At 36.2% G+C, this 26899-nt stretch overlaps 1 protein-coding gene across 5 annotated transcripts in view; it reads right to left on the bottom strand.

The window, feature by feature from the left end:
• Positions 1-404: 404 nt before the first annotated feature.
• LOC119779167 (melanocortin-2 receptor accessory protein 2B-like) overlaps positions 405-26899 on the bottom strand; it is a 32572-nt gene continuing 6077 nt past the window's right edge. For 3 of the 5 annotated variants that reach the window (XM_038278725.1, XM_038278727.1, XM_038278726.1), the window contains 4 exons: positions 24717-24813; positions 8963-9100; positions 8401-8500; positions 405-1441 (listed from right to left, as the gene is read on the bottom strand). In XM_038278725.1, coding sequence (XP_038134653.1) covers positions 979-1441; positions 8401-8500; positions 8963-9100; positions 24717-24771 — 756 coding nt within the window. In that variant the 5' untranslated portion in view covers positions 24772-24813 and the 3' untranslated portion in view covers positions 405-978. Of the gene's footprint in view, positions 1442-8400; positions 8501-8962; positions 9101-9199; positions 9450-24146; positions 24371-24716; positions 24814-26899 lie in introns of those variants that run through there. The other 2 variants (XM_038278729.1, XM_038278728.1) reach the window with 2 other exon arrangements.

Raw genomic sequence — 26899 nt, 5'->3', positions numbered from 1 at the left:
AAAGAAATCAAAGACAACCTTATGTCTAAGTAAAGTATAAAGTCTTACCCATGCTTCAATGTCAAAACTGTTCTTGTTGAATCATCTTGTTGAATCTGTCACCAGAAACTATGTAGTGTTTGGTAAATAAACAAATCCTAAAGGTCACTTAAAATTCTTTCTTTATTCAATGGTTATTAATAGTTACTGTGTAAATTGATATAATCTATCTATCTATCTATCTATCTATCTATCTATCTATCTATCTATCTATCTATCTATCTATCTATCTATCTATCTATCTATCTATCTATCTATCTATCTATCTATCTATCTATCTATCTATCTATCTATCTATCTATCTATCTATCTATCTATCTATCTATCTATCTATCTATATATCTTTACATTATCAAAGAACAGCATTTTTATTTATATTCCTTTATTTAAAACATACAGTTGGTATACATTTCACTTTTGTTATGGTTTGACTTAACAACAATATCCATTTATTTTATTGTTTCTCTATGCTGGTCAACCACCTTGTCTCTGTTTCTCACCCACAGATAGGAACCTTTGTTCACAATCTTAGAGTGTACCAAAAACAGCAAGAATAGCAGAATAATTTCCCCAGTGCATTCTTTCCTAGTGACCCCCTCTTGTCTTTCATTATTCTCTTTTTCTGTGCGAATCCAAAAGCAGCCCAGCTGGATCCAATTCAGACTCACAGTACTTGAAATAACAGGTATTATTTACGAAACAATCTTCTCTTCTGAAGGAAAACTCATCTTGTTACTCTGAGTTTACTTTTGCAGACTATGCTTTCCACTCTCTTTCTTGTAAATCTAAATCCAATGCCTGTATTTTTAAGAAAACATTAAAAAGTCATTTTAAACCTTTTGCAGAAAGAGAGGAGTAGCAGGTGCACGTTTCCCTCTGTTCCATCTAACCGTCGGATGCAAACCAAATTGTTTTAGAAGACCGCTGCATCTATCTGTCTTAGTGGGTGTCCCGATGAGCATTGTAAGCTTGTGACTGACGCTCCAGGACAACGGACGGCTCATAGAGCAGATCGTCCTCTCCAAGTGTGGAGCTTTGATCCAAGTTCACAAAGTTTGGGATGTTAAAGTGAGACATGAAAGCACACTCTCTGTCTGTCATACTATTCTCAGTTAAACCATTCAGAGGTTGGTGTCCTCCACTTTCTTCATTGTCCTCATCCATCTCATCTATCTCAGAGGAGCACAAATGTCTTCCAGCTATAACTTTTGTAGATCTCTTTTTGTCTTCTGGTTTCTGTTTCTCCTGGGCTTGGTCTTCCTCACTGATGTAGAAATTAAAATATGAACGTGAGCCTTCCAACAGTGGGCGGGAGAAAGCTTTGTCGTTCTCCTCCTGGTGGCCATTAAACTCTACCAGCCGTCCCTCTGGTCGCTGATGCTTTTCAACCGAGTCTGGGTTTCTGTTAGAACAATCAAAGAATTATTGAGTGACTTTACAATAGAGAATTTGTTTTAAAAATCAAGATTTTTTAGATGCCATTAGCAGTTAAAATGACTCAAACATCTCTTTATTTCCCTTTTTATATGTTTAAAGGTTGATTTGTTAATGCTGGGAGCACTTTTTTAAGCATATGACAGAAGGGAGAAATGGTTGTTTTTTATTTGCTGCTGAGTAATAAATACCATAGTCTACTTTGTTTTAGGTTATCAGTGGTTCTTTAGACACTCCTTTACATAAGAGATTACGTGAAAATACAGCCTGAAAGACTATCATCACCTGAACCACCTGCAATGTTCCTTGTTCACCTCCAGCCAATCAACTAGGGGCCACACCTTCTCCGAAGCCAATCATCTTTCAATACCCCTTACATTTAGCTCATGGCCTAGCTTCGTTTTCCTTCTAAGCAAATGTTGATTCACATCATCAAAGTCTTCTAAGTACCAAATAATCTATTTCATTTATATCTTTATCTGCTTCCATCTCCTCAAACCCCAGTCAGCCGTGACAGATGGCTGCTCACACTGAGCCTGGTTCTGCTGGAGGTTTCTTCCTGCTAAAATTGAGATTTCCTCTCCACTGTCGCTGCTGTACATGCATGCTCAGTGCAAGGGATTGCAGAGGCAATGAGTCCTCACCATCAGCTGGTTTTGGTTAGAATAAATATTTTGAAGAGTAGGATTGTGTTACCTATAACAATAAATTGAATAATACTTTTCTAATTGCAACTTTTCTCTGTGTGAGTCTCTCCAGGTTCAATTCCTTATTGCTTGACATGAGAAAGCATTTTTCACAAAAAGCCTTTTAGAAATTTTGGCCATGGCATGTTTTGAAAAATGTCTACCTTTCATTCATGCAAAATTGTTGGTTATCTGATTATTTATTTTAAAACAAAGGCAGGTGGGAAGTTTATTCTTCAGACTTTGTAATTTCCAATTCGGTAATCAAAGACTTGCTTTTTTTCTAATGCTGGGTGTCTATCCCACCATAGACTATTGGAGACAGGCAACAGCTCCACCGTGACCCTGGCGGATAAGCGGAGATAGATGGATGGATGAAAAACCAAATGTCTTCTAGGAACTAAAATTAATTGGAGAAAATGGTTTATACACACCCCACCAGGGGTTCTTGCAGTGTTTATCTGAGCAAGCCACTGTTTTAATCACGATGAAGCAGCCAAAACATGAGTACATTTGAAACCAGCTCCCGGAGTGTACATTTTGTACCCTACGGTGTTTATAAACTGACGTGTTTTGGCATACGAACCAACACAGCCCTCCTGACCCTTAACACGCATGCACTGACACAAACATCATCAGAGGACTTTAATGTTTCTCTGTTTTACAATCTCTTTTAGAAACTAATGATTTTAATTTGGATTTTACATGTTGCTCCTGCATCGTTGGTTCACATAAACGCCCCTTTTTGTTCTCTTCTGTGTTACGTTTTTGCATCCTACTTCTTCCTTGATTCTACCTTCCTGGCCTGTTTGGGAGCCATAGCACACACCCACTGGCATTGGTTTCTCTTTACAAGTATACCCCTTTGTCATTGGCTAAAAAACCTGGGAATAATCAACTTTTAGTGGCAGTGGGAACAGCTCAATGACCAGCTTAAACCGATCTCTAACGACTCAGCAAGCGACCCAGGATAAACTCGCCTTCAAATGGCTCTGCTCTGATCGTGATAGTGGGAACATGCTCACATCCAATAAACATACCGCAGTAAAGGAGAGAAATTCAGAGGGACAAAAGAACGAAACACACTTCGTTCCATGTTGCTCTCCATTGTTTACTTTCCTTATTTCAGTCACACTGGTGATATCATTAACGCTAAACCAGGGTGATGGCGTCACCAGACACGCAGCATTAAGGGCAGAGAGACCTTGCTGCTTGCTATTTGGGGGTCTGACCCAGCTTTTTTAGGCAATGGGAAGGGATCCAAATGGTGATTGTTAGCCTCTCAACCGTGTTTGAAAAACCCTTGTTAACCTGCAAACTTCATAGAAGCTTTAGACAGGGCTTACACTAAATGAGGTCCAGCGGCGGTGGGGGCACTGCAAGGACTCCAGATTGTTAAAATTAATGCTTATACAAGTTTTACCCATGGTGGAGGGCAGTTGAAGTTACTAAAGCCCTGCTGATCAATGAAATGATCCACAAGAGGGAAGTTTAGCCACACAGTGGACTACCCAACAAGTTCCTGAATCTTACAAGCCAAACAGGAAGAGTCGGGCACCAGAAAGAAAAAAAAAAAAACATCCTGGAGAATTTCAGAATAAAATGAAAGCATTAACTTATGGTAACTTGACTAGCAAAAACCAAAAGGCATAATAGAAACACGTGAAAACAGAGAGACTTTTCGGAGAATAAAAAATTTATATTTGCGTGTACAGATAGTGAGTTTTGTCCTAGAACTCCTGGTAAGATCATTAACCCCAGAAAACGTATTTCCTCTTGAGGCATTGCATTGGGCCAGCCTGAATGCAGGGTTTAGTGTGTGTCCGCTCCACAGATTTAAGCAGCAAGCTTTTTCTCTTTTGAATATCTATTAGAGTTGGTGTGGGTATACCAATTGTCATTCATCAATTCACCCACATTCAAAAACTAATGGTGGTAAGCTACATTGTAGCCACAGGTGCCCTGGGGCACAATGAGAGCAGCAGATCTGCTCTACATAGTTGACCTCTGGTTGTAAGACAGACTGCTGCCCCCTAGTGTAAATGTAGCCGGACTGCATCAATGTGTTGCATTTTGCGCTTCCCAAAATGTTTCCCCAAATGCTGTACATGTTTTAATGTTATTTGGCAGTAATGCCAAGAAAACTACACACCAGCACCAGGTCAATAACCTGAAAAGAGCTGGGACCGCAGGCTCATTAATAACACTAAGGCCATTAATAAGACTATGCCACTGTGGATTGAAATCCTGCAGCCAATGCAAGGTCTCCTTGCTGAAGTCAGCATATGTCCAGGCCCATATGTAATTTGTTGATGACCACCTGGATGATTCAGTGAAGTACTGGAAGATAGCCATGTGCTCTGATGAGAGAAAAAAATGAACTCCACTCCTCATGTTTAGAGGAGGAAGGATAAGTACAACCACAACAATACCATCCCAACCATGAAGCATTTAGGGGGATAGCATTCATTGGGGATCTTTTTTCTGTAAAGGGACTGGGACAAATGCACTACATTGAGGCGAGGACAGATGGGGCCATGTATAAGGAGATTTTAGTAAGAAAATTACTTAAATCACAAAGGGATTTAAATATGTGTCAGGGCTGGGCCTTCCAGCACACAGCCAGGACAACTAAGTAGTACCTCTATAAAGCCGGGCTTACACTGTGCGATTTTTTGCCCATTTTTGGGCAACTTTCCAGTCATGTGAGAATTTTCCGATCAGGCCGACTTTCAGCCTGATTGTGCGTTGTGTATTGTACAGGGGATAACGAGGGGTGATCAGCCTCTCATGACCACTTCGTTGTCGTGAGGGCGGGAGAAAATCAAAAATGTTTTACCGTCATGGGCAAATCGCTCAGTGGGCATGCTCAAACAAGGATTCTTCATTTTCTTCTTCTTCTTCTCAAATGTAAACACAGAAGCATTGCAGGGGTGCGAGTGAAATGGAGATATTTGTGTAAAATTGACAGACCATAGTAGCCACGTTTGCTCAGCCATGTCTTTGTCCAAATATGTCGTGGCCTTTTCTTTTTAGGGCTTTCAGCACAAAATTGCGTAAATTGCCAAGGCAGCACGGTTCACTCTAGTGAGCTTCATATTCCTCTTCTACTCACTTTGCTTCTGGATAGACGAGTCAGAGTAGTTCCATCAAACTGCAGAGCTGAGTCCGACGTGGTTTTTAGACATACAATGTGAGCAGGTAGATCGCATCAGAGCATCGTGCTGCACATATATCATAAACTCACACTGTAGGACGAAACCCTAAGGTTTGCAGTGCTCTGGAGAAGTATCTGTATAGAGGAGTGGGCCAATATCCCTGGAGCAACATTTGTAAAGGAAAGGTCTGGTCAAATTCAGAATTCAAACTTCTGAAAGTACTTTAAACATAAAAATATTACATACTGCTCAATAAATGCTAAGTGTTTTTTGTTTTAATTAAGAGCAATTATTAATTTTAACTTCTGCCACCAACTGGTTTTTGAAATCATGGTGCAGTATGAGCTGTTAAGCAAGTCCCAATGCTGTATCTGGTGTTTGTCACTACGCACTATTACTCAAGTCATCCTGAAAACATTCTTCTTAGAAAAGTTGGCTACATATTTCATGTTTTTTCTCTGGCCAGAAGTTTGATGGCAAATCCTCCCTCTTCAAGTCGGCAATCCAACAACAAACTCGAGGTGGAAAGGTGAAATAACCAATTTTTTTTCTTTTACACGATGTATTGCAACATCCAACTGCCATGCATATGGGCCTTGTCAGTTTAACTATAGCTCTTGTGAATTTCAATAGTGAAGTCCTCTCGAAATCTAAAATAATTGTTGCTGATTACAGGCGTGTATAATAGTTCCCATTGATTTTGCTGGTGACGTGGGGAGAATGGAGATTGGCCCAGCGCACCGTGACGTCACTGCCGGAAGATGTCAGGAGTGAGGTGTTACTCTATTTGGGCATAAAAGGTCGCTCCCAGACTCAGTGATCGCAACGAAAACTTTTATTTTCATTTTTTTACTGATTAACGCTAAATTCATTGAATCCCGAATGTATTTGTTTTAGGTATAGATAATGATTAATTCATTAATTCTTGCTGACCGGACTTTTCCTTTAAGAACTATTTTTGCTTATTTATTTTTTTTATGCATGCTTTTCTGTCCCTCTCTTTTTCTCTCCCCATAGTTCTTATCCCCTCTTTCGTACTCACCTATCTTTCCATCTCCGTCTCTTGTATATAATTTTACTCACTAAATACTTTTTTAATAAAATTTCATATACAAAAACCAAGCTGAACCTTATGGCAATAGTCATAACGGCCTAGCCTGGGTGCCATTCCGAACTTAGTCCCGCCCACAACGTTTGAGGTCGGGAAGTTCGGTCTGGCATTGCTCAATAGTAGCGCGACTATGCTCGCACAATATCTGGCGGGCCAATCAAATTGTCAGGGCGGGCTTTAAACGATGATGGACAGATGATCAACAGTAACGTAATCAACCACGTCACCAAAGCGCGCTTGGGTAACAACAGCAATGGCTGCCGCTGGAGAGTTAAGGTGTGTAGATTCTGCTATTAGGTTTGTTCTAGAAGATATCGACAGCAAATTAATTTTAAAAGAGGAACAGAGAAACGTGATCAAGGCTTATCTTCTTATTCTAGGCGTGCAACTGCACGCTTTGATTTTTGTTGACAACAACTATGCGTCGCTTAACATACGTCACGCACTCCGTTGCTCTTATTGGTTGTAGGTGTATCCAATTGAGTGCAGAGGCATTTTTTTCCCTGGTTTGTTCGAAACACGCCCCATAATCACAGCTCTAGAGCAGTATCTGGAGCAGTATCTGGAGCAATATCAGACTCATATTCTGACTAGAATTGAGTAGGACTACGTCAGGCTAATAACGGCCTTCTTGTGAAAGCAAATCTGTTGGGCTATCATCTAATATATATATATATATATATATTGGTAAAACAGGGCACACAAAAAAGAACTACAAGAAGCATCTGATATCTGTAATTGCAAACAAAGGCTTTAGTACCAAATATAAATTTTCATTTTTTTCTGATGTATCAAATACTTATGTCATGCAATAAAATTGAAATTTAACAATTTGATTCTCTAGATTTTTTTGTTTTAGATACCTCACATGTGAAGAGTACCTGTGATACAAATTACAAGACTTCTAAATTCTTTGCCAGTGGAAAAACCTGCAAAATCGAAAGTTTATCAAATATGTGTTCTCTCCATTGTTTTCAAATTCTGTAGGCTAATATTTTTAGGGGCTAATTAGGCAAGCTTTCCTTTGGTTTAACACTTAATATTTCCACAACTTGTACAGAATTTGGCTATGTTCATACAGCAGCCTGAAGTGACCCAAACCCTATTTTTTTGCCCATATATGACCAGATACGATTTTTTCTTATCCGACACTCCACTTGGCTGTGTGGTCCTGAATCCGATACAAATCTGATCTTTTCAAATGCGACCTGTGTCTAAATGGCCAGGTCGCATTTATCGGACCTGAACGTCATTAATACCCGACAAAAGTCACTATTCTGGGTCTTTCTACGCAGAAGCAGCAAGAAAAACAAAGACAAAGAGATGGCAGATGATGATGCGGAGAGCAGTATTTATGTTTGAACATATTGAAAAGATTGAGTTTTTATGGTTGGAAAAGACCGCTAGATGTGCACTACCATCCATGTTTACTTCCGTAAAAGTAGTGCACACTGGTCTGTGACATCATTGCACTTGCGTCGTATGACTGCAGTTCACACAGTAGATCACATACAAGTCGCATATATTTGCAAATATGAACGGCAAGAAAATCGGATTTCACAAAAAAATCGGAATTGAGTATCAAGGCCTGCAGTGTGAACATAGCCTTTAACTACTGATTTGAAGGAACAGGGCATTTATTACATAGCATTTTAGCAGGTTATTTTGAGATGCCAGAACACTTAAAATAAAGATATGAGGACTTTAATAAAATAAAAGAAAATATACATACCTGATCATTATGAAAACAAAAACATTACCAATTTGACAGCAAGAAAATATGATAAGTGCTTCTACAGAAACCAAAATCAACTTATTTCAAGACATATTAGTTCTCATAAATCCAATAAAAGAATCACACAGGTCAGAGATTAAGAATTACCTCTGAATGATTTGTCACCTCACTGCTGACTGAATCCCTGTATGATTAAAAGCACCAGAGGAAAACTGAATTACACTGTTTAACACTTACTCCTGATGTGGTCCTCCAGTCTTTGTGAGCAGTGTGAGAACGAAGAACATGAAAATGACGAAAACTGCCAATCCCACCCAGAAGCCAATGACGATGGAGTCTGAAAGATAAGAGATATTAGTGATTTTGGCAGCTCATTAATTCTGTCTGCTTCTCCTGTTTATTGAATGGAGTTATCCCAGGAGGATATGCCCTAGAGGCAAAATAAATAAATACATTAAAAAAGCAATAAATCAAAGTGAGCATTTCATTTTTCTTCTCCATAACTTGATCAGACAAAAATGGTTGACTTGTTTATTACCACAATGTCTCATTAAGATGTCTGATTATTAACTGAGAAGCAGAAGTAAAGTGCTGCATTAAATCTGTCTTGTAAATAATGCTACTGCAGGGGGCAGAGCAGGTCAGCCTTCGGAAAAAGCAATGACGATAATGGACCCCAATAAAGCCCTAATGAATCATAATTAAATAAAAGTGCACACAAAGCACACACTGGCTTAATGCGTGAGGAGGAAAAGTAAAGACAAAACGAAATAAATCATAATGATTAATTTCGGCTTACATCTGTGCGCTTTAAGCCCATCAAAAGACACGGGTTCCTCGTCGTCGTAATACTCATACTGCCAGATATAGTCGCTGCGTCGTGCGCTGACCTGGCTTCGGTTATGGAAGTCGGACATATCGAACCGATTATAAAAACCTTAACAGCAAAAGACAAGAAAATTCAGTCCATTTAAAACAAAAATTGCCACACGAAAGCGGGTTCAGTTAGTCCATGAAGTTGGCAAAAGCGCATCACCAGGTATGCTGATCATTTCTTCGGTTTATAAAATAAAGCTTAACCCAACAAAAACAAATTTCACATAAACATAACATACATATTCTGCACTCGGTAAAAAAATAATTTACTAAGCATCGGTTTTAAAATAAAAATCCACGCCGTTACTCGATAACTCTGCCCACATCATGCCCTGAGAGTGACGGAGCAGCCTTTTGGAGAGCCTCTCAGTGCGCATCATTTTATCCAACAGCTGTGGGCTGCATGGTGGCGCACTCACTGCGAACCAAAGATGTTCCAGGAAATCACCTGATATTTTTCAATCAACGTAGTTCCTGTGCCGCTCTGAATAACGTTTTAGCATTAAAGCAATATAACATCATGATAGTGCATATCGAAAAAAAATATAGAAAAAAAACTACAATTGCATTATTTTATAGCCACTTTAACAGGACATGCAAATAAAAGATATATACATGTGTTTGTGTACCGTATGTTGTGGTACTAAAATTTTCTTGCTAAAGTGACAAACAAACAAAAATAAAAAAATAATCAGTGAGTATTGTTTCAAAATAAATATTGTGTGGCTCTACAGTTAACCATTTTTCTTGTGGTCATAAATCAATGAGAGTAATTGGAATTTACAAAGAAAATCGAAAGAGAATTTAATAAAAAAATTACGTTTTTGCAAGATGGTTTCATGCAGCGTTATTTATAATAAATAAACTTTTTTTTTTATTTACTCATGAAGATGTGATTTTTAAATCTATTGGATTTAGTTATCTACTTTTTTTTCCCTCCAACACATTTTTATATTCTTAGTCATTTAAAACTGAGGAATGGTATAGCATGATGAGTAGTGTAAGCTGTGGTGCAAGCTGTAATGTTTTCTTGTTCTATTTACCTATTCCTGAAAAGCCAAAAATGATTACATTTGTTATTTATAGGGACGTTTAGGATAATTCAGTTTCAGTTTATCTTTTTTTTTTTTAATCATTGAGACACCTAATTATAATAATGGACTTTGATTAATTGATTGTCTTGCAACTGGCTTTCTTGCTGGTTAAAGACCCCAGCTCTGTCTATCTCAGTTGTTTTACTTTTGGGCACAACACTTCAACTGTGCTGCCTAGTGATGGTGGCACTTGTGTATGGCAGCTCCACTTTTGTCAGTGTGCCCCAGGGCAACTGTGGCTACAATGTGGCTTTCCACCATCAGTGGTTGAAAAAGTACAGTTGTGCTGAATGCAGTGCTCTGGAGTCCCTTACTTGAAAAGGTGCTACATGAGTACAATCCAGTTACTAGTTATTTATTTATTTATTTTTTAACAATGAATGAGTTGTCATCCAAAAATAATCTTTTAATGACCTGTGTAACTACATGGATTGTTTGTGTGCATGCCTGGTTTAAAGGTTTTTAATGATTAACTTCAAATGTGACAGTTAAAAAAGGAGAAAAGAATAGGATTCACAAGCTAATTGAAGAGCTGTATTTTGTACAATAACACAACAAGAACAATAAAAAAGAAGAAAACAGAATAAAAAATAAGAAAACAGAATAAGGCCAAAGGAATAGGTCTACTGTCTTCATGAAGTTTTGCTTCTGCGATGAATGTTGCTGCTGGTAAAAGGCTGTTAACAAAGCTGAAACAACTACTTGTTTAGAATCAGTGCTTGCTATGAAAAGCATAAAAGCCCGTGGCCTGGTTACTGAAAATGTTTTTTTAATGAATACAATGAAAAAAATCTTTTTAACACCCTCATTTTATCTTTTGAAGAACTCTGGCTCAATCATCAAGCTTAATATCAGCTACCACTTTACTTTTTTATGTCTTTTCAGGAGAGGTTTATTTTCCTCAGCTCTTCAGCATTAACACACTTATTTCCACATGATGTAAATTCAAATCAGCCCTGCAATCTTTAATCATTTTTGCTATGAGAGAGTAAAGCATGTGAGTGCCTAGACTGTCATTTCTTTGATAAAATCATTTATTACCCCCATTGTAATCTCTGCAGCTATTAAATGGGATCCAGACAGAACAATAAAGTTAGCATAGAATGTTGAGTTTAGAAATGTCTAACTAATTAATTAACTAATTAATTTATTCATTCATTAATTCATTTCCTGGGGGCTGGCTAGGACGTGTGACTAGGAGATCAGTTTAAAAATGTTGCTCTAAGTGATGTTAGGGTGAGGGATGACAAAAAGGCTGCTCAAATGAATAAGAAAATTCCACAAAACAAGAGGCAGTTATGGATTAGCTTGTAAATTTAGGGCATTAGGGAAGCTTAGTTGGCCTTTACAATATATCTATCATTAAAGAAATATGATAATCAGGATGGCACTAGAACATTCACTACAAGGCTTTTTTAAAAAAAGCCTAAATGCTTCAAACCTTGGGTTGTTTGAGATCAATACAAGCTGGTTCATTTTCAAGGTTGACCATTTATAGAAAACACTTATTATTACTTTCATAAATTCACCAAGTTATATCACCATTTCCATCAACTGTATTGACCATATGTATTTTCTTTAGTAAAAAGAACCTTGTGAAAATATGTTTTAACATCACTATAAGCTCTTCATATCACTAAATGAAAGAAAATGAGAAAAAGCAGTTGTATTGAGATAAGTAAATATTGTTTGGTATAAGGTTGTATAAGATGCAAAAGGAAAAGCAGTAATAATTACGAAGATATTCTGCAATATCTAATATATGTGCTTCTTTGTATCAGTTCTATTTTTCGCTCAAATGGACTGAAAATGTAATTCAGAGCCTACCTTCATGTTTGATATTTACCAAACGTCAATAATGCATGTCTTAAAAATTTGCTCATCTCTAAAAGCTGTCCTTTTTTTGTTTGGTCTCGGTAAAATGTTATCCTGTTTCTTGAGTCGGTGAATGGCTTTGATCAGAAAGGAAGCATCTTGTACATACTGGTATTAAAATGATGAAATTCTTCAAAGACAGATAAGAGCTTGTTGCACCACTAAAATAAGTATATGTTCTAAATAAAAGACTCAAAAAAAATATTGAATGAATAAAAAAAAGGCTTTTTCGTGACCAGCATGACAGTATTATGTATAGAGGAGTTTTGTACAGAGAAATTGATTTAGTTTTATTATTAAGGATGGAGCAGGGAAGGGAATTCGTAGAAAATATTGCACATCATATCTGGAAATAAATCAGTCAGAAATTTGAAACGGTGCAGGATTTAAAAAACGAATACCACTTATGCACCTTTATACTTGCATGTCATCCGGTTTTCTCTCACAGTTCAAAATAGGTGTGTTATATTAATTGGCCACTCTAAATTGGGCAGTTCGGCTGGTCACTGTAATTGGTGAAAGCTTAGATGGTTTGAGTTTCTGTGTTGCATTAAATGAACTTGAGACCTGTCCGTGAGGTGGATAGGCATCAGCCCAAATTTAACCCTGCAAGGATTGAGATACTGATAATAGAAGGAATGCACTGCAATGTTTAACGCAAACAGATACATCATTTAAGCAGCTTATATAATGATCCTTAAAAAAAAAGAGCTTTTATGATTATTCTATTTTTATGCTCTTCAAACCATTGAAAATGTAATTTCTTGGTGGGATTAGGGTGGAGATGATATTTAAGGAACACAGATTAAGGGAAAGTGTTAGACACTGATGTTTATTATATACACTGGCAAAACTACAGGTGAGATTTTCAATCAAATCAAGATATATAGCCTATATAAATAAAGGCAAAAAAACATAATTTAGGGTTTTCAGGCCCTACTTTCTGTTCTTTGACAAGGCATTTTACAAGCATTTTTTGAACAATAAAAACACTCATTGCACATTCCTTTTCAAAACTATTACTCTTAATACACAGGATACTCTTCTTCATCAAGGTCATGACCATAGGCTTTATTTTATGCATCTGTTGGTCCTATTTTATCTCTCAGAACATAGCAGCCCCAGTTGGCAGTATGATGGATGTGAAATCTCCTGATACAAAATGTATGTGTTGACAATTGCCTTTACCTCTGCAAGGGTGCCGGAAAGATATGCAGGTTTTGCATGGAAAGACTTATAGTGGAACCAGGTAAAACCATAAACCAGGGGACCAGGGGCCAAAGGCGCACTAATGACCAAAGTACTTACTGTAACTCAGGTCTGAAAAGAGAAACACTTCTAAGGTGGAGGACACCAGAATCTGTTATTTCTTCGTATGCCAACATAATTTTTTACATTTTATTGAAAAGAAGCTTTGTCTTAGCTGTGCTCCTCTACCCTACATCACAGCAACATCTAGTCACTGACTGGCTGTTGCTATGTGACTTGACAAAAATTTTTAGATTATTTTAAATCAGTTGTTGCTCATGGACGTAGGTGTCACTGTCACTTTGCTGCAACTAAAAGTGTGTATGTTACATCCCATGACATTATTGCACTCTTGAACACCCCTCCACATAGCGATAACATGTATCTCTCCATTCGGTCGCTGGAGTCCCATTTGGTGTGAACCATTATGACATATATCCACAAAGTGTTGGTCTTGAGATGTTCTGAAAACAGATGGGGTAAAAAAAAATCACCTTTAACAGGAAGAAAACCTCCAGCAGAACTAGCGTCAGTGTAAGCGGCCATCTGGTGAGGCCGACTGGGGTTCAAGGAGACAGAAGCAGACATACAGAAAGAAGCAGAGATACAAAAGCTAACCATTTACCAGCTCCACAGGCGGCCCCATTCAAGAAGGACATAGCCAGGCAGGCGAGCTCCAAGCCAGCTCCAATGTCACAGAGACAGAGGGACACTAATCAAGGGGAAGGTTCTGTTGAGGTGTGAGAGGATTAATGACTTTGTCTTTTTCAATGACATCATGGAGCTGTTTCCATTACACCAAAATGCAAACTGTTTGTTGATGTTGCAATCGATCAGCAGCGCTGTGATGTCTGTGTCAACTTAGTACTTGTGGAATGACAGCTGGTGAAGCAATGATGCACTAACTGCTTTATAGTTTGTATAAAAAAGGACAAGCACGAATCCTTGCGGTGCCCTGGTGATGCTGTTAAACGCAGGGGACATCGCTGGACCCTCCTGCCTATAGCTGAAATATGTTTGCTGTGACCTTTGAATGTTGCATATTGTGAATGACACATAATGAAGCCTTGAGATAATGTCAGTTTGAATCAGTAGATTCATTTTGGTTTAAAGTAAGACCAGTTTTGCTGTGTTTGTGAAATAAATCAATTTGCCTTGGACATTTTGACTTTTCTCAATACTGTGTCTCTTAATTAAACAAGTTTTTAGAGTAGAAATTTTGTTCTTATGTTGTCTGTCTTACAAGTTTGATTCTTTGCATTTCTTGTTTTGCTAGAGCTGTTATTTTCAGTATTTTCTCTCTTTTCTCCATATGAGAGTGTATTTTTTTTTTCAAAATAAATGTGTTCTTCACTTTTACAACTTTGTTTTTTTTTTAGGAGGTATTGCAATATATTTTTAGTAAGATGAACCACAGTTATGGTCTATCTCTGTGATTATCATGCGATTCTTACCATAGTCTATTATTAATCATTTTTGAAGCACAGTAGTCCATGTTGATTAGAGTGGGGACTCCTATTCTGACTAGTAACTCAAATCTAATTATTACAGGTGCTGTGAACACCTCAAAGAGAAACATTTTAAGCCTTTGATTTTAAAAATTAAATATGCATAGAAGAAAGTTGGGAGTCAAGATAAATACTACCGTTGATTCTAATTTTCCTTTTCCTTTCATCATTTCTACTTTACACTGACTAACATTCTGATCACATATTTGCCTCAAAGTTGAAGCTACAGCCATCAACCCCACTGAACTGAGGTTTGAGAAACATTGGAAGACATAGGAGTAAAACCTCTTAGGGATTCAATATATGCTTTCTGTTATGTGGAAAGCATTTTCAGAACAAAATTTTGAGCTTCTGACTTTACTTCACAAAACCAACTGTGACAATTTAAATGCTCTTTCTTTTTTGTCATGATTATCATTTCCAACATTCACTTTATCATAACATCTAAAGCATTTTTCTCTTTTGTCTCCTATTAACATGAAATTCCTTGCTTATGACCTGGTTTAAAAGCAAAATGTCACTAAAGCAGAGGTATCTGCACAAACACAGTCACACTGACATGTTTTATGCATGGGGGTGTCTTATTTCTGTTTGCAAGATCAACTTTAAACATTCTCTGTTTCTTTGTGTCTCTTATATCTTTAGGACATCAGCCGTCTCTCAGTGCACTTGCATTCTGTTCTTGTCATACCAGAGTCAAAACAGTCCCCCAGCAGTGTACAGGGACATGCAGGGTGTCTATATCCTTGCTCTGGGTTGTGTATTCATTTTCCTCTGTTGTACAGATAAAGAGTGGCTGGTATTAGTATAATTAGAGCAAATAACATCTGTGTGGAACATTTTATTGGATTACGTCCGATTACCAGTACTAATTTTAGACCATGAATTAATAGTATTTTCTCTATTCTCCAATATATTTTTTGTGAGCCCTGTCATCCTGGAGCCTTTATTTACTGTACTTTTTTTGCCCTCCCATGGTTTCCTAGGGAACGGTTTGGACTTCAATTAAACTGGGATCTAGATCAAGCTGAACCTTGCCACAACCATTCTGAGAAGGAAGCTCGTAGAAACTAATTTTAAGACATGTTCATGAGTGCTACAGTATTTATGAGTACTTTATGACATCATATGACATTCAGTTTTGAATCAGATCATGAGTCATTGCTGAACTGCACCTCCCAACGGAGGAAAATTTGAATACAAAATAGGTTTTATGAAACACCCACTGAACACCTGATGGATAAAAGATGCAGCTTTCTGTTCTGTAGATGTTATTAACCTTTTGTAGTCACTGGCTGTTGATTATATGATAATCTTTGTAAATAAGACCCACATACAACCAACCAAAGACAGGAATATAATTAGACTGAATTTTCTCATCTCCTTTTTTCATGTAATAAATACCCTTTTCTCATACTTTGCATATTAAAAAGTAAAAATAAAATGGATGGGATATTATTATGGGTCATCTGAGTATATCTCCGCCACAAATGTACAAGTGATCACGTTTTTGTACTTCTTCTATTATTAGATTTACTTTTTTTGTATGGGTAAAATCATGCATGTTTAATAGTGTGCATGTCAATGTCTATCTGCTGTAATTTATCATATTCTAGACTAACTCGCACGCTAAGTGACTTACAAAGCATTCAAAGCCCTGGATCTTTTGGCATGTTGTCTTGGTACTAATAAAGATGTAGCTCGATTTCAATAAGATTTACTTTACAACTCTACTTTAAATATGCTATAACAGTGGAGTGTTGGACAGTAATTGAGTTCATTTACTTGATTACTGTACTTAAGTATATTTTTTTTAACTATCTACAGTATACTTTACTTAAGTATCTTTTAAACAGGCTCCTATAACTTTCACTCCCCTATATTTCAAAGTCAGATATCATACTTTCTACTCCACTACATTTCTAGAAAACTAGTTGTTACCTGTGCCTTTTGGCTCAGCTTAGCTTTGTAATCCTCTGTTGCTGTTTTTCTTGTTTTTCTTGCTTTTTTTGTGCCTGATTGGCTGAGACCAAACTTTGGTAGGTGGGCACTAGGTGTCACTTAGCCCAATCAGCTCAGAAAGTTCTGCTGAAAGTCGCTCCTGTCCTCAATGGGTCTGATGGGAACAGGTCACACAATACACAACTGGATATTAAGAAAAGTTACTAACTATATCTGCATAACACATATGCTTCAGACCACCAGGGGGAGATGATCATCAGGTCAGATGCCCAGACCACAGACATTACTATGAATGAGTGACTAGTGACCAGATCAATTGCAAAAACATAAAAAAAAGGGGAAGTTTTTCTTTGAATCCTTTTGAAACTCTTGACCAATCTGAGCATCTTGTTTGTCTTTACTGAGAGTCGGTTCCAATATGAGTTTGAGATCATCTCTGGCTATTATTCTGGAACACTTTCATTATGTGGAGCCAGTTTGCAGCTTTTTAAAATTTATTGTTATTTTTGCAATTAGCAGAATTTTCCCTTTGCATGTAATTGCAGTAGGTTCTGTATTTGTAGTCCATTTGTACTTTGCTGCTCACTATTTTCTGTGAATGCAGGATTTCTCTTTTGTTACATTTGTCCTTTGAATGTATCTTAGTTTAACCTTTGCTATTCTATTTTTTTTCTCAGCTATTCTCATTTATGTTTGCAACCCTAATTGTTGTATTTGAAATACTTCTTTAAATTGACTGAACATTCATGTAATTGCAAAGGCATCTTCACTCTGGGACCACTATAGAGATGCAATAAAAATAATTTGTAAACCTCTTCAAGTTGTCTTTAATTACTCAGATCTATTTAGCTTAGGATTTTTTCTTTTTACTATTTTTCAAGGCTGGACTTTTAAAAAGATGAAATTGTCCAGAGAGTTGTTCCAAACAACATTTCTTTTTGTTTTACACTTGCGTAACAAAATGACAAATTAAATTCTGTCTAAGTCTAAGATTTAGGTTAGATTTTTTTTCTTGTGCTGTCATAGGCCGATATGTGCATGCTTTGGCGATTTTGCTAATGAATCCAACATAAATGTTTCTTTTTTGCTTAAATTGAGAATTCTCTACTCCGGCCTCAAGTGTTTTGAAGCTTCTAATAGTTTTTTTATTTTGGAATTGCCCTGTATTTACCTTCTTCCATCCCCCTGTCCACTCATAAGCTTCTGTACTCCTGCTGAAGATAAACATCTTCATAGCGTGGCTCTGCCACCACCATATTCCTTGTTGAAATATTGGGATGTGCGATGCTGTATTTCTATTTTATTTTTATTTAATTTCTTTATTTGATCAGGGACAATGCACAAAAAAAATATTAGTCTAAGAAAAAAGAGATCTCATGTGCCAGAGTATAGCAAAAATGCTAATTCCCGCCTGCAGTGTTATATTTACAAAAATTCCTACAATATATACAGAATAATACATGTAAGCATCACTTTATTCGCATCATAAAAGCACTTTCCACTCTTGCTTACTCACAGTTTAGAGCGCTCATATTACAGTTATTCAATGGTTAGTTCTTTCACACGAAGTTTCTAGTTTTTAACTAAACCTTTAGTTTGGGGTACCTCTAATCACACGATATGTATATTTGCTGAATACCATGCTCTGGTATTATAACTTTCTACTATTCACCATTGCTGGGTTTCTTTGTCTTTGTTATTGCTGTATTTTCTCTAGCAAGACCAGCTCTACTGTCTCACACACAAGCATATTCACCAATGAGCAATAATATTCACTAATGAACTTCTGGAGGCACTTGGGGGTGGATTCAAACACACAATGCATTTTTCAGATGTGCAAAAACTTTATTCAAGCATTTATCTTTTTTTTGTTTTGTTATAAAACAAACCATATTTGTATTGCATGAATATTATTTGATGTAACTGCCACAAAAATAGCTGATAACAGTAAAGTATGGATAATTTTCCATATTTAAGTGTGAGTTCTAAACAGCAGTTTTGAAAAGAACCTGGTAGTTCTCTTTCTGACTTTTATTGTGCTGTTTAAGCATATAAATGATCTTAGCATAAATTATGTTTAGTTATGTCTGTAACAGCTTTGGAACCCTGGAATAAAATGGAAAATTGCCCTATTTTTTGTATTTAGACAAAGAGGAGGAAATTTATAACAACAACAACAAAATCAATACAGGGGATTTGAAGGGGTTCAGAAAAAATGTCAGGCTCAACATGAAGCTGGAGGCAGCAGGATGTATGACTGAGCATGGGATCCTAAATGCATAAGATTGTACCCATGAAGAATGTTTGCTTTTTTCAAAACAGATATATATAACATGAAAAATACATAAGTATATACTGTATTCTGGAATAAACTTACCAGTAAGAACAAAATGTTTTCACTACATTGCATGCAAACATAAACTCTGAGCTCTGCATTTGCATCTCAGTATTTTTAATAGGTTTGAATAAAAAATGAATTAATAAATAAATAAAACTTGTAGCTATTATATATTGTGATATATTTATATATCATAACATTTGGTTATTTGAAATTAGTATTTATTAAAAGGCCAATAAATAAATCCTCATCAAAACTTCACTTCCAATCCTTAAGCATCCTGTTTGATTCTTTTCTGTTTTTTTTGTTTTTTTGTTTTTCCAGACTTGAAGATCTAGCTTTCCAAATAACACGCTTATTTTACTCTAACCAGAAAATGGGACTTTGGACGACAGAGCCAAAATTTTCTTGGTTTTCTTGTTATTACACTTCTAACACTGTCTCTAATCCAGGAGTGACTTGACACATGAAATACAATGCTTCTGTCAGAGTTGGATCTAGACTTTAAATATTAGGGGAGCAGAGGTATGGTGAGACTATGAGAAATAATTAGCTTCTCAATCATCTGTAATTGGAGTTTCTCCGTTTTGTGTATCTATAGGTGTGCATTAGGCAGGTTGGATATAAAATTTGTGTTCGTAATCTGTACTTTAAAAACAATGAAACAAAAAAAATAAATAAATCAATAACACACCCTGGTATATGTCAGTGTGTTTTTATGAATTGGTGAATGATTGATTGGACTTGATGAAACCTCACATAAGTAGAGACCATTTATAATTTCTTTGTTTATAAAATGTTCTACTGTTTCATTCTCCCCTCAACAGTCAAAGTTCCCGTTATGGTTTATAATTTTAAAAAGTGTTAGATTAAGTACTTCACGTCCAAATCTAAGTCTTTTGTTAATGTTTCTTCTTCCAGTGGTCATTTCTCCTTCCGTCTTTTTGATCCTAGGAATCCATCTTATCCTCTTCTCCCATCTAATCATTTCTGTCATTCTTTTTTCAGTTTTTGCTTGATGATGCTTATACTCTCTGGTTTACTTATTATACAGTTACCTCAACTGTAACTCCTCGTGTTACCTTAGGCTACCACAGGTGAAAGGTGAATTATTCACTTACTCCTGTAACTGTAATTAAGTACAGTTTGTCGGGTTCTTTTACTTATAATTAATATTTTCTCTTCAGTTATCAAGCAGTGTAAACATATTTTGAATAAAGACATATAAAAAAAAATCATCTTCTAAGCTACACAAGAAAGTGAGGGTAAATAAAAAAGTGTGATAATTTTCTTTGACAGTATAGGATGACATGTAAATGCACTTTTTTAAATGACTTATAACTTGATAAAAATATTCAAATTAGAGGCAACAGGTTGCACATTTAAATACTGCTTGTTGAATTCAACAGTTGATCATTATCTGGTTTAGGTTTGACTTCAACCATATAAATGTGCTAATTATATTTTATTAGCATGTGTAAATGACATCATATTGTCTCATATAAGACCAACATTTCTTTTTGTTTGCACATTTCTTGTTCCTCTCAGAAAACATGTTTTTTACTTGTTACTTTACTTAAAGTTCAATTTTACAATGGTCATTTTTTAATTCAGTACAATTTTATTAGAGTTACTGTACTTTTAGGGGATTTCAGAATTCAGACTGTCCGTTGACAGCCAATCGATGACTAATAAATCTGCACGAAATATGAAGTATGAATAAAATATATGCATCAAAAAATAAGCTCAGACATAATTACACAATTTTGTGCTTTCAGGTTTTATATTTGTAAGGTTTTATATTTTAACATTGAGTTACATTGTTAAATGTAAATATTATTTAGTGAAATTTTAAAGAACATCTTTCATTTCAAGAAGTCAATGATCTATCTTGATATGTCCATCAGAATACTGATGATTTTTTTCAACACTATTGATCTAAAGGACATTTATTTTGTTTATCAAAGTTTATTAATACTCTGTGCAATTACCAGAAATGCTTGAAGAATAACATCAAAGCATATTTTCCATTGTATGTAAAGGAGAGCTTTGCTGTTCTTGTAGCACTGATAGCTCACATGGTAAAGGAGGGAAATTATAACGTGCACAAACATTCACACACATCAGCTAAAAACATGATGCAGAACCCTGGGAAGGAGAAAGATAATTGCATAATTAGCAGCTAACAGTTGTGGCCTTAAACTTGACTCAGTTAAAAGGCTAAAACATGAAGTCATTAATTTCCAAAGAAAGAAAATCTGCAACTTGAAGTTGTGTGGTTTTCAGAACTATAACTTGTGAATATGTGGCTTGCTGGGATCATTCTTTGAATATACATTAAAGGAAATAAGTTTTCAGAGTTCTTTTAGATCTTACTAGTGATACAGTAGATAACTACTGTAGTAAAGATACAGTTGAATCAAATGTTAATTTGGTAAAAAGAAAAAGGGATCTACATATTTTTTTTTTTGTTCTCATTGAAACAGTTAACACTGAAAGATTGTTGTAATGCTAGTCTTCCAGTACAGTTCTTCTGAACACTTGTTCTTTTTTTCCTGGAACTTATCCTTTATTACCAAATTATCCCAGGGTTCAGCTCTAAAAAGAAAAGGGCTTACTCAGATTTGTCTGTGCACTCATAGTGAGTGTTTTTTTCTTTATTTTATTTTTATTTTTTTTTTACTTTACTTATTTTGTCTTTTTTGCAAGCTCCATTCTGGAACAACTCTGAACTGGCACATAACTGTAACTCAGTCTCACTCTTAATTTTGCTACTGAGTTAGCCAAATTGAGCTTTATTTCCTGAGTTTTGCTTGATTTCTAAAATAAATTATGTAGTTACATGTAATAATAATAATCATCACTATCATCATCATCTAAATCATCATTATCCTGCATAAATTAAAGTGAAATGTTCTCTGACTCATATATGTTTTTGCCAAATATCTCTAATAGTGAAGTTCTTCAAAGTGCAAAACTTCTGATTGAAAGTCAGATAATTGGCTGAGACAAGAGAAAACAGTAATAAAAAATGTCCCCATAAAAAAGCAGCCAAATTGGAGTCTTTGTTTCTAAGTGGCTGACAGATAAGTAAAAAAAAAAAAAGTACTTTTACTCCATGCAGATGTTTCTATATTGTCACATTAAATTTAAAAGTTAGGGCATAATTGTGAAGTGGCAAAAAATACAGTTTGTTTTTACAAGTAAAATAATGTATAATTCTGGTCTCCAATTTTACTTTGTCCCTTTTTTATCTAAAACATGTACAGTAAATACATTCCAATAAACACCGCTGTTCTCTGTGGGGTCTTAGAGGGTTATTAGGGCACATGGGTGAACAAACAAATCATTGAGAGTGAGAAGCTCAGCAAACAGTGCAGTGATAACGTTCTGAACACGATTATACACCTTTTAAGAGCTTGTTTTTTTTCGTTTGTAATTTTAGCTCACAATAGAGCAATCTGTCGATGGAGCTCTGATGCAGCATCGAGTTCCATCCTCCTAAGCACATTTTAAGTCCAATGCAAATCAATGATCAACCCCTATGCATCTGACTTGGAATGTGCTTAGGAGAATGACTGAGCATTTACACAGCACACAGAAGAAATTGTATGAACTGAGTGCCGATATTTTCCATTGTAATGGGGAAGCTTGTCAAAGTTGCCAGCAGAAGGAATAAAATGTAGAACAATCCTGTAAAAACAAATGGGAAAAAAAGGTTGGATTCTCACATATCTTGCAGCTGGAATAGCAGCACAAGTACTTGTGTGAAACCTTAAAAATTATAAATCTGTTTCCTACCTCTTATGATTATGCAATTCTTTGTGATGCTGTATCAAAGAAAAGTCTAAGTCATGCAAGTTTGCCCTATACCAAGTACCTCTGTACACCTTGTTTATGCTGACTTCCATCTACTTGCTGAAAAACAAACTATTTGAAAATATGCATCCTATAGATAAGCAAATAAATACAAAATCTTTGTCAATTTAAAGAGCATTCCAATAAACTGCTAACATGCTAGTATCCTAATTGTTCTTATCTGGGCAAAGGGAAAAGAGGCAGATCACAGGAAAACAGAGAATCATGCTGAGAGTCAATAAGGGCCCAGGGTGACCAATTAGCCCGAAAGCAGTAACCGAGACTAAGGAAACGATGGAATCTTTGTGGACGTATTAACACCAAGCTCTAGTATCTTTTTCCCCTAAGACAGGTTCAGTAATGTTAGAAGAACTAGTGGGTGAAAAAATCTAAGCCTGGTCATGCATCATTTACCTTTGGCAGGTCTGCCTGTAACAAGTGCTGCTTGCAAATGCATCCCCCATTTTTGTGAATGAGGTGAAATACCAAAAAGGCACTTCACAGTGAAGTCTAAGGGCACCTTACTGCACAGTGTTACAAAAAAATTCTTCAGCAGACTAATTAGCCAAGATGTTTCTAGCTGTCATACAGATCCATTCTGCCACCTGCTGGTCTACAACATGAAAACGCCTATCTACACATTTTTAATAAAGATGGTGACTGATAAGCGCCCTGCTGTAGGAAACTGCTGTATCTCGTTTTTTTGAACAGCAATATTAGTTTTCCAATTTATGGCACAGAGATCCATCTGTTAAGGTGCTATAATAACCTGTCCGCGCGCTGAGGGCCTGCGCAAAAGGCTGCCGATACTTTGGGGTGGCGCGTGTCTACCCCCCCAACACCCCAGCTGACTTTGAAGATGTGCACGCGATCGATTGGATCTGATTGGGCACGTGTTTGTTCACACCTCACCCCCAAATGGCTAAGATAAAGTGAGATAATAAGCTTAAACAGCAAATACCAAATGTCAAAGCAAAACTGGAACAATGTGTCTAACGCAAAACTAAATATTTTACTCACCTCAAATCATTGGATGCATTAATGATACACTATAATTATGTAGCATAATGAGTGAAAATATTAATGATTTCATAAAATGGGATACTAATTCACCCTATGTTCCTTGCAAACTCATGATTTCCCCCCCTTTATCTCCTAAATTCAACATTTGTAAAGAGGCATAGTGGCCATATGGCCGTTTGTCGGCCAAGTGTGACTTCTCACCTTTACATCTTGGTTGATGGAGACACTTGGGGACGCGTCAAAGTTCAATTTGGCACGGGCTGCCTGCAGGCCCTGATAAATACCAGCTTCTTGTCTTCAGTCTCACTTCCAGAAGGGATTTAACTCGGACCAGATCAGCGTAAAGAGAACATGGACACTAACGCCTCCAAGCCGGGATTATCAGCAGCGGATTACAATGGAGCCAATAATCCCACACAGCATAGCAATTTGTGGAGACCGTGGACTAAAACGGAGGACAAAACCGCGCAATTGATGGTGAGCTTTGATACAGTATATAAAAAAAAGATAAATATGCAATTTTTTGGAGGATGGTGGCAGACATTTGGTTCTCTTAACTTCCAGCCTTTCTCTGTGCATGGACAGATCTCCAGCCTACAGCCCAAGATTCAACAAGTTATACACCCAGTCAAGTAAGAAACAATCTCTTTTTTTCTTTTTAATCAAAAATATCTCATTTTTTTCATAGAGTTATCATGAATCACATTAATTATAATTCTTTATGTATTAAGGTTGTTCTGGCCAAAGTCAAGATGTTTTGACTATCTGTACCGGGATGCAGAGACGCTCCTGAGAAACTACCCGGTCCAAGCCACCATCTGTCCATATGAAGACTCCAGTGATGAAGAAAGCGATGATGAGGAAGAAGCTGTGGGAAAGGAGCAGAATTAAATTTGAACAGTTGAAGAAACCAAGTTGCTATTATATTTATATTTCTTTTAAGTTATTTTTGTACATACATGCAAATAGACTTTCATTTCTTTAACTAATTAACATGTATATACCTAAATTATTCATCCAACATTCTAACTCCCTGGCCTTTTTTTTTTTTTGGTTACTGCAATAAAGTATTTTATAAAAGTACTACTCTGATTGCATATTTATTAAGTTTAATTAGATCACCCCAGAATATTTGTTAAATAATAAAGTTTGTGTAAATTAAATTTCAGTTACCCTTACTTGGAAATAAGTATTTATAGTCATGTTTTTTTGTATTTATAAGAATGTCTATTTTCATTTTACTGAGTATAACATCAGCTTGCATGCTAAAGTTCCCCCTTTACATCCTGTGTAATGTCACCCAAGGTGCTAAAGCTTGACAGATGGAGGATGCTAACCCATCCAGGAAGGAAAAGTTTTAGCTCAGACAGATGACAGAAGAAAGTCTCTTAGTTATCATGAAATCAAACATTTCTTGACACCTATCCTCTTTCAGATTAATAAAACACAGCCTGCTTTTTCTAGATTGTGTGTTAAATAAATAAATTAGATTAACAAACATCATCTATGACTATTTTTTAAGTGCTAGTTTGATCATTTTAAGTAGTTGTAATATTAGAGATATGTACATATATGTTATGATATGTTACGTGAAAGCATTATAATTATCTTCAGTAGTTACAGTAGACATCTCAAAAGTATTTGTGATGTGAATATACTTATTCTTAACACATTAGCTTTCAACATCAAGAAGTACCTTATATTTTTTTCTCTAAGGAATCAGACTTTATTCTAATTATTGGAAATGTTCCATATCAATAGTTCTGTGGTTTTGCGTGAGACAAAGTTGGTATTTTTCGACAAACCAACAAAAAAACGGTTTCTCAATGTGTCTATTTACACTCTTTTAACAAAGTGTGCAAAAAAAGAACATTAAAACAAATCTAGTTTTAAAGTGAACAGGTTCCTTCATTCAATTGAAAATACTTTTTAGACTGAAGTAGCTTAGCTTAGCAAACTAAGGGCATCCTCTCTAAAAAGGAATACAGTAGTTAAAGGTATAGTGGAGGATGTTCTTTTTCTGGGTGGATCATCAAAATAAGTGGTCATCCTAATTGTCATTCTGGTGATATGTTTACGTAAGGCCGTCCTACGTGCTCATCCCCATTTTCATTTACTGGTGGTGAGTCTGAGCTCTTTTTTTGGAAGGTAAGCATGTATGAGTGATGCAAACAGCAACTTTTAAACAGAGCACGCACGAGGAGAAATGTGCTTGTGAATGCTCTTGCACGCATATAATAATCGTTCCCTCTCAGGAGCGGGAATGGTTGTTTATGTGCATTTTTCATGTGCGAAAATCCTCCACTATACCTTTAAAATTCTTATTAAGCCTCTTTTAAAGACCAAAGTAGCTTAGCTTAACAAACTAATGACATCCCCTTTCAAAAAGGATTGAATACAGTAGTAAAAATAAAAAAAAGTTCAACCTTGAATTTTGCCCTCCAATAGATAATACTATCGTCCCTTTCTTTCAGTGTTTAACCTTCTCTGAGACATAGCTGTTATCGAACCTTTCGTCATGAAAAACTGTGTGTACTCTCTTTCATCCTATAGACTTGAAAACTGACTAAGAAAATATTTTAATGTGAAACGCAGCAAAATAATCTATTAAACACAGGTTATCACAGGGAAGACACGAGGAGCTACCAGTGATGTTAACTTTTTACTTTTCTACTCCCACATTAGTGTTCTTTGTATGCTCTGACTTCTCAAAGCTCCATTCAGTTGTGCCAGATGGTGGCTAACACAAAGATAGTTTGGCAAAGGTTAATTTTTCTGTAAAGGGCAGTTTTCCTTTCCACTGTTGCATTATGCATGATCACTAGGTTGGATTGCTTCAAAGTGAAAAACCCAAGGTAAGCAATAGTCCACATCCAGTAGGAATTAATGCTGAAAGTCAGTGACTTTTTGAAATCAGATGGGTTATTTTTAGAAAACTTTTTAACCTTTATAAA

Source organism: Cyprinodon tularosa, unplaced genomic scaffold (genome assembly GCF_016077235.1).
Source record: "Cyprinodon tularosa strain WSP-4 unplaced genomic scaffold, ASM1607723v1 ctg143, whole genome shotgun sequence".
Taxonomy (NCBI): Eukaryota; Metazoa; Chordata; class Actinopteri; order Cyprinodontiformes; family Cyprinodontidae; genus Cyprinodon; species Cyprinodon tularosa.
The sequence above is the reverse complement of the archived record's forward strand: the minus strand, read 5'-3'. Positions and strand labels throughout refer to the sequence as shown.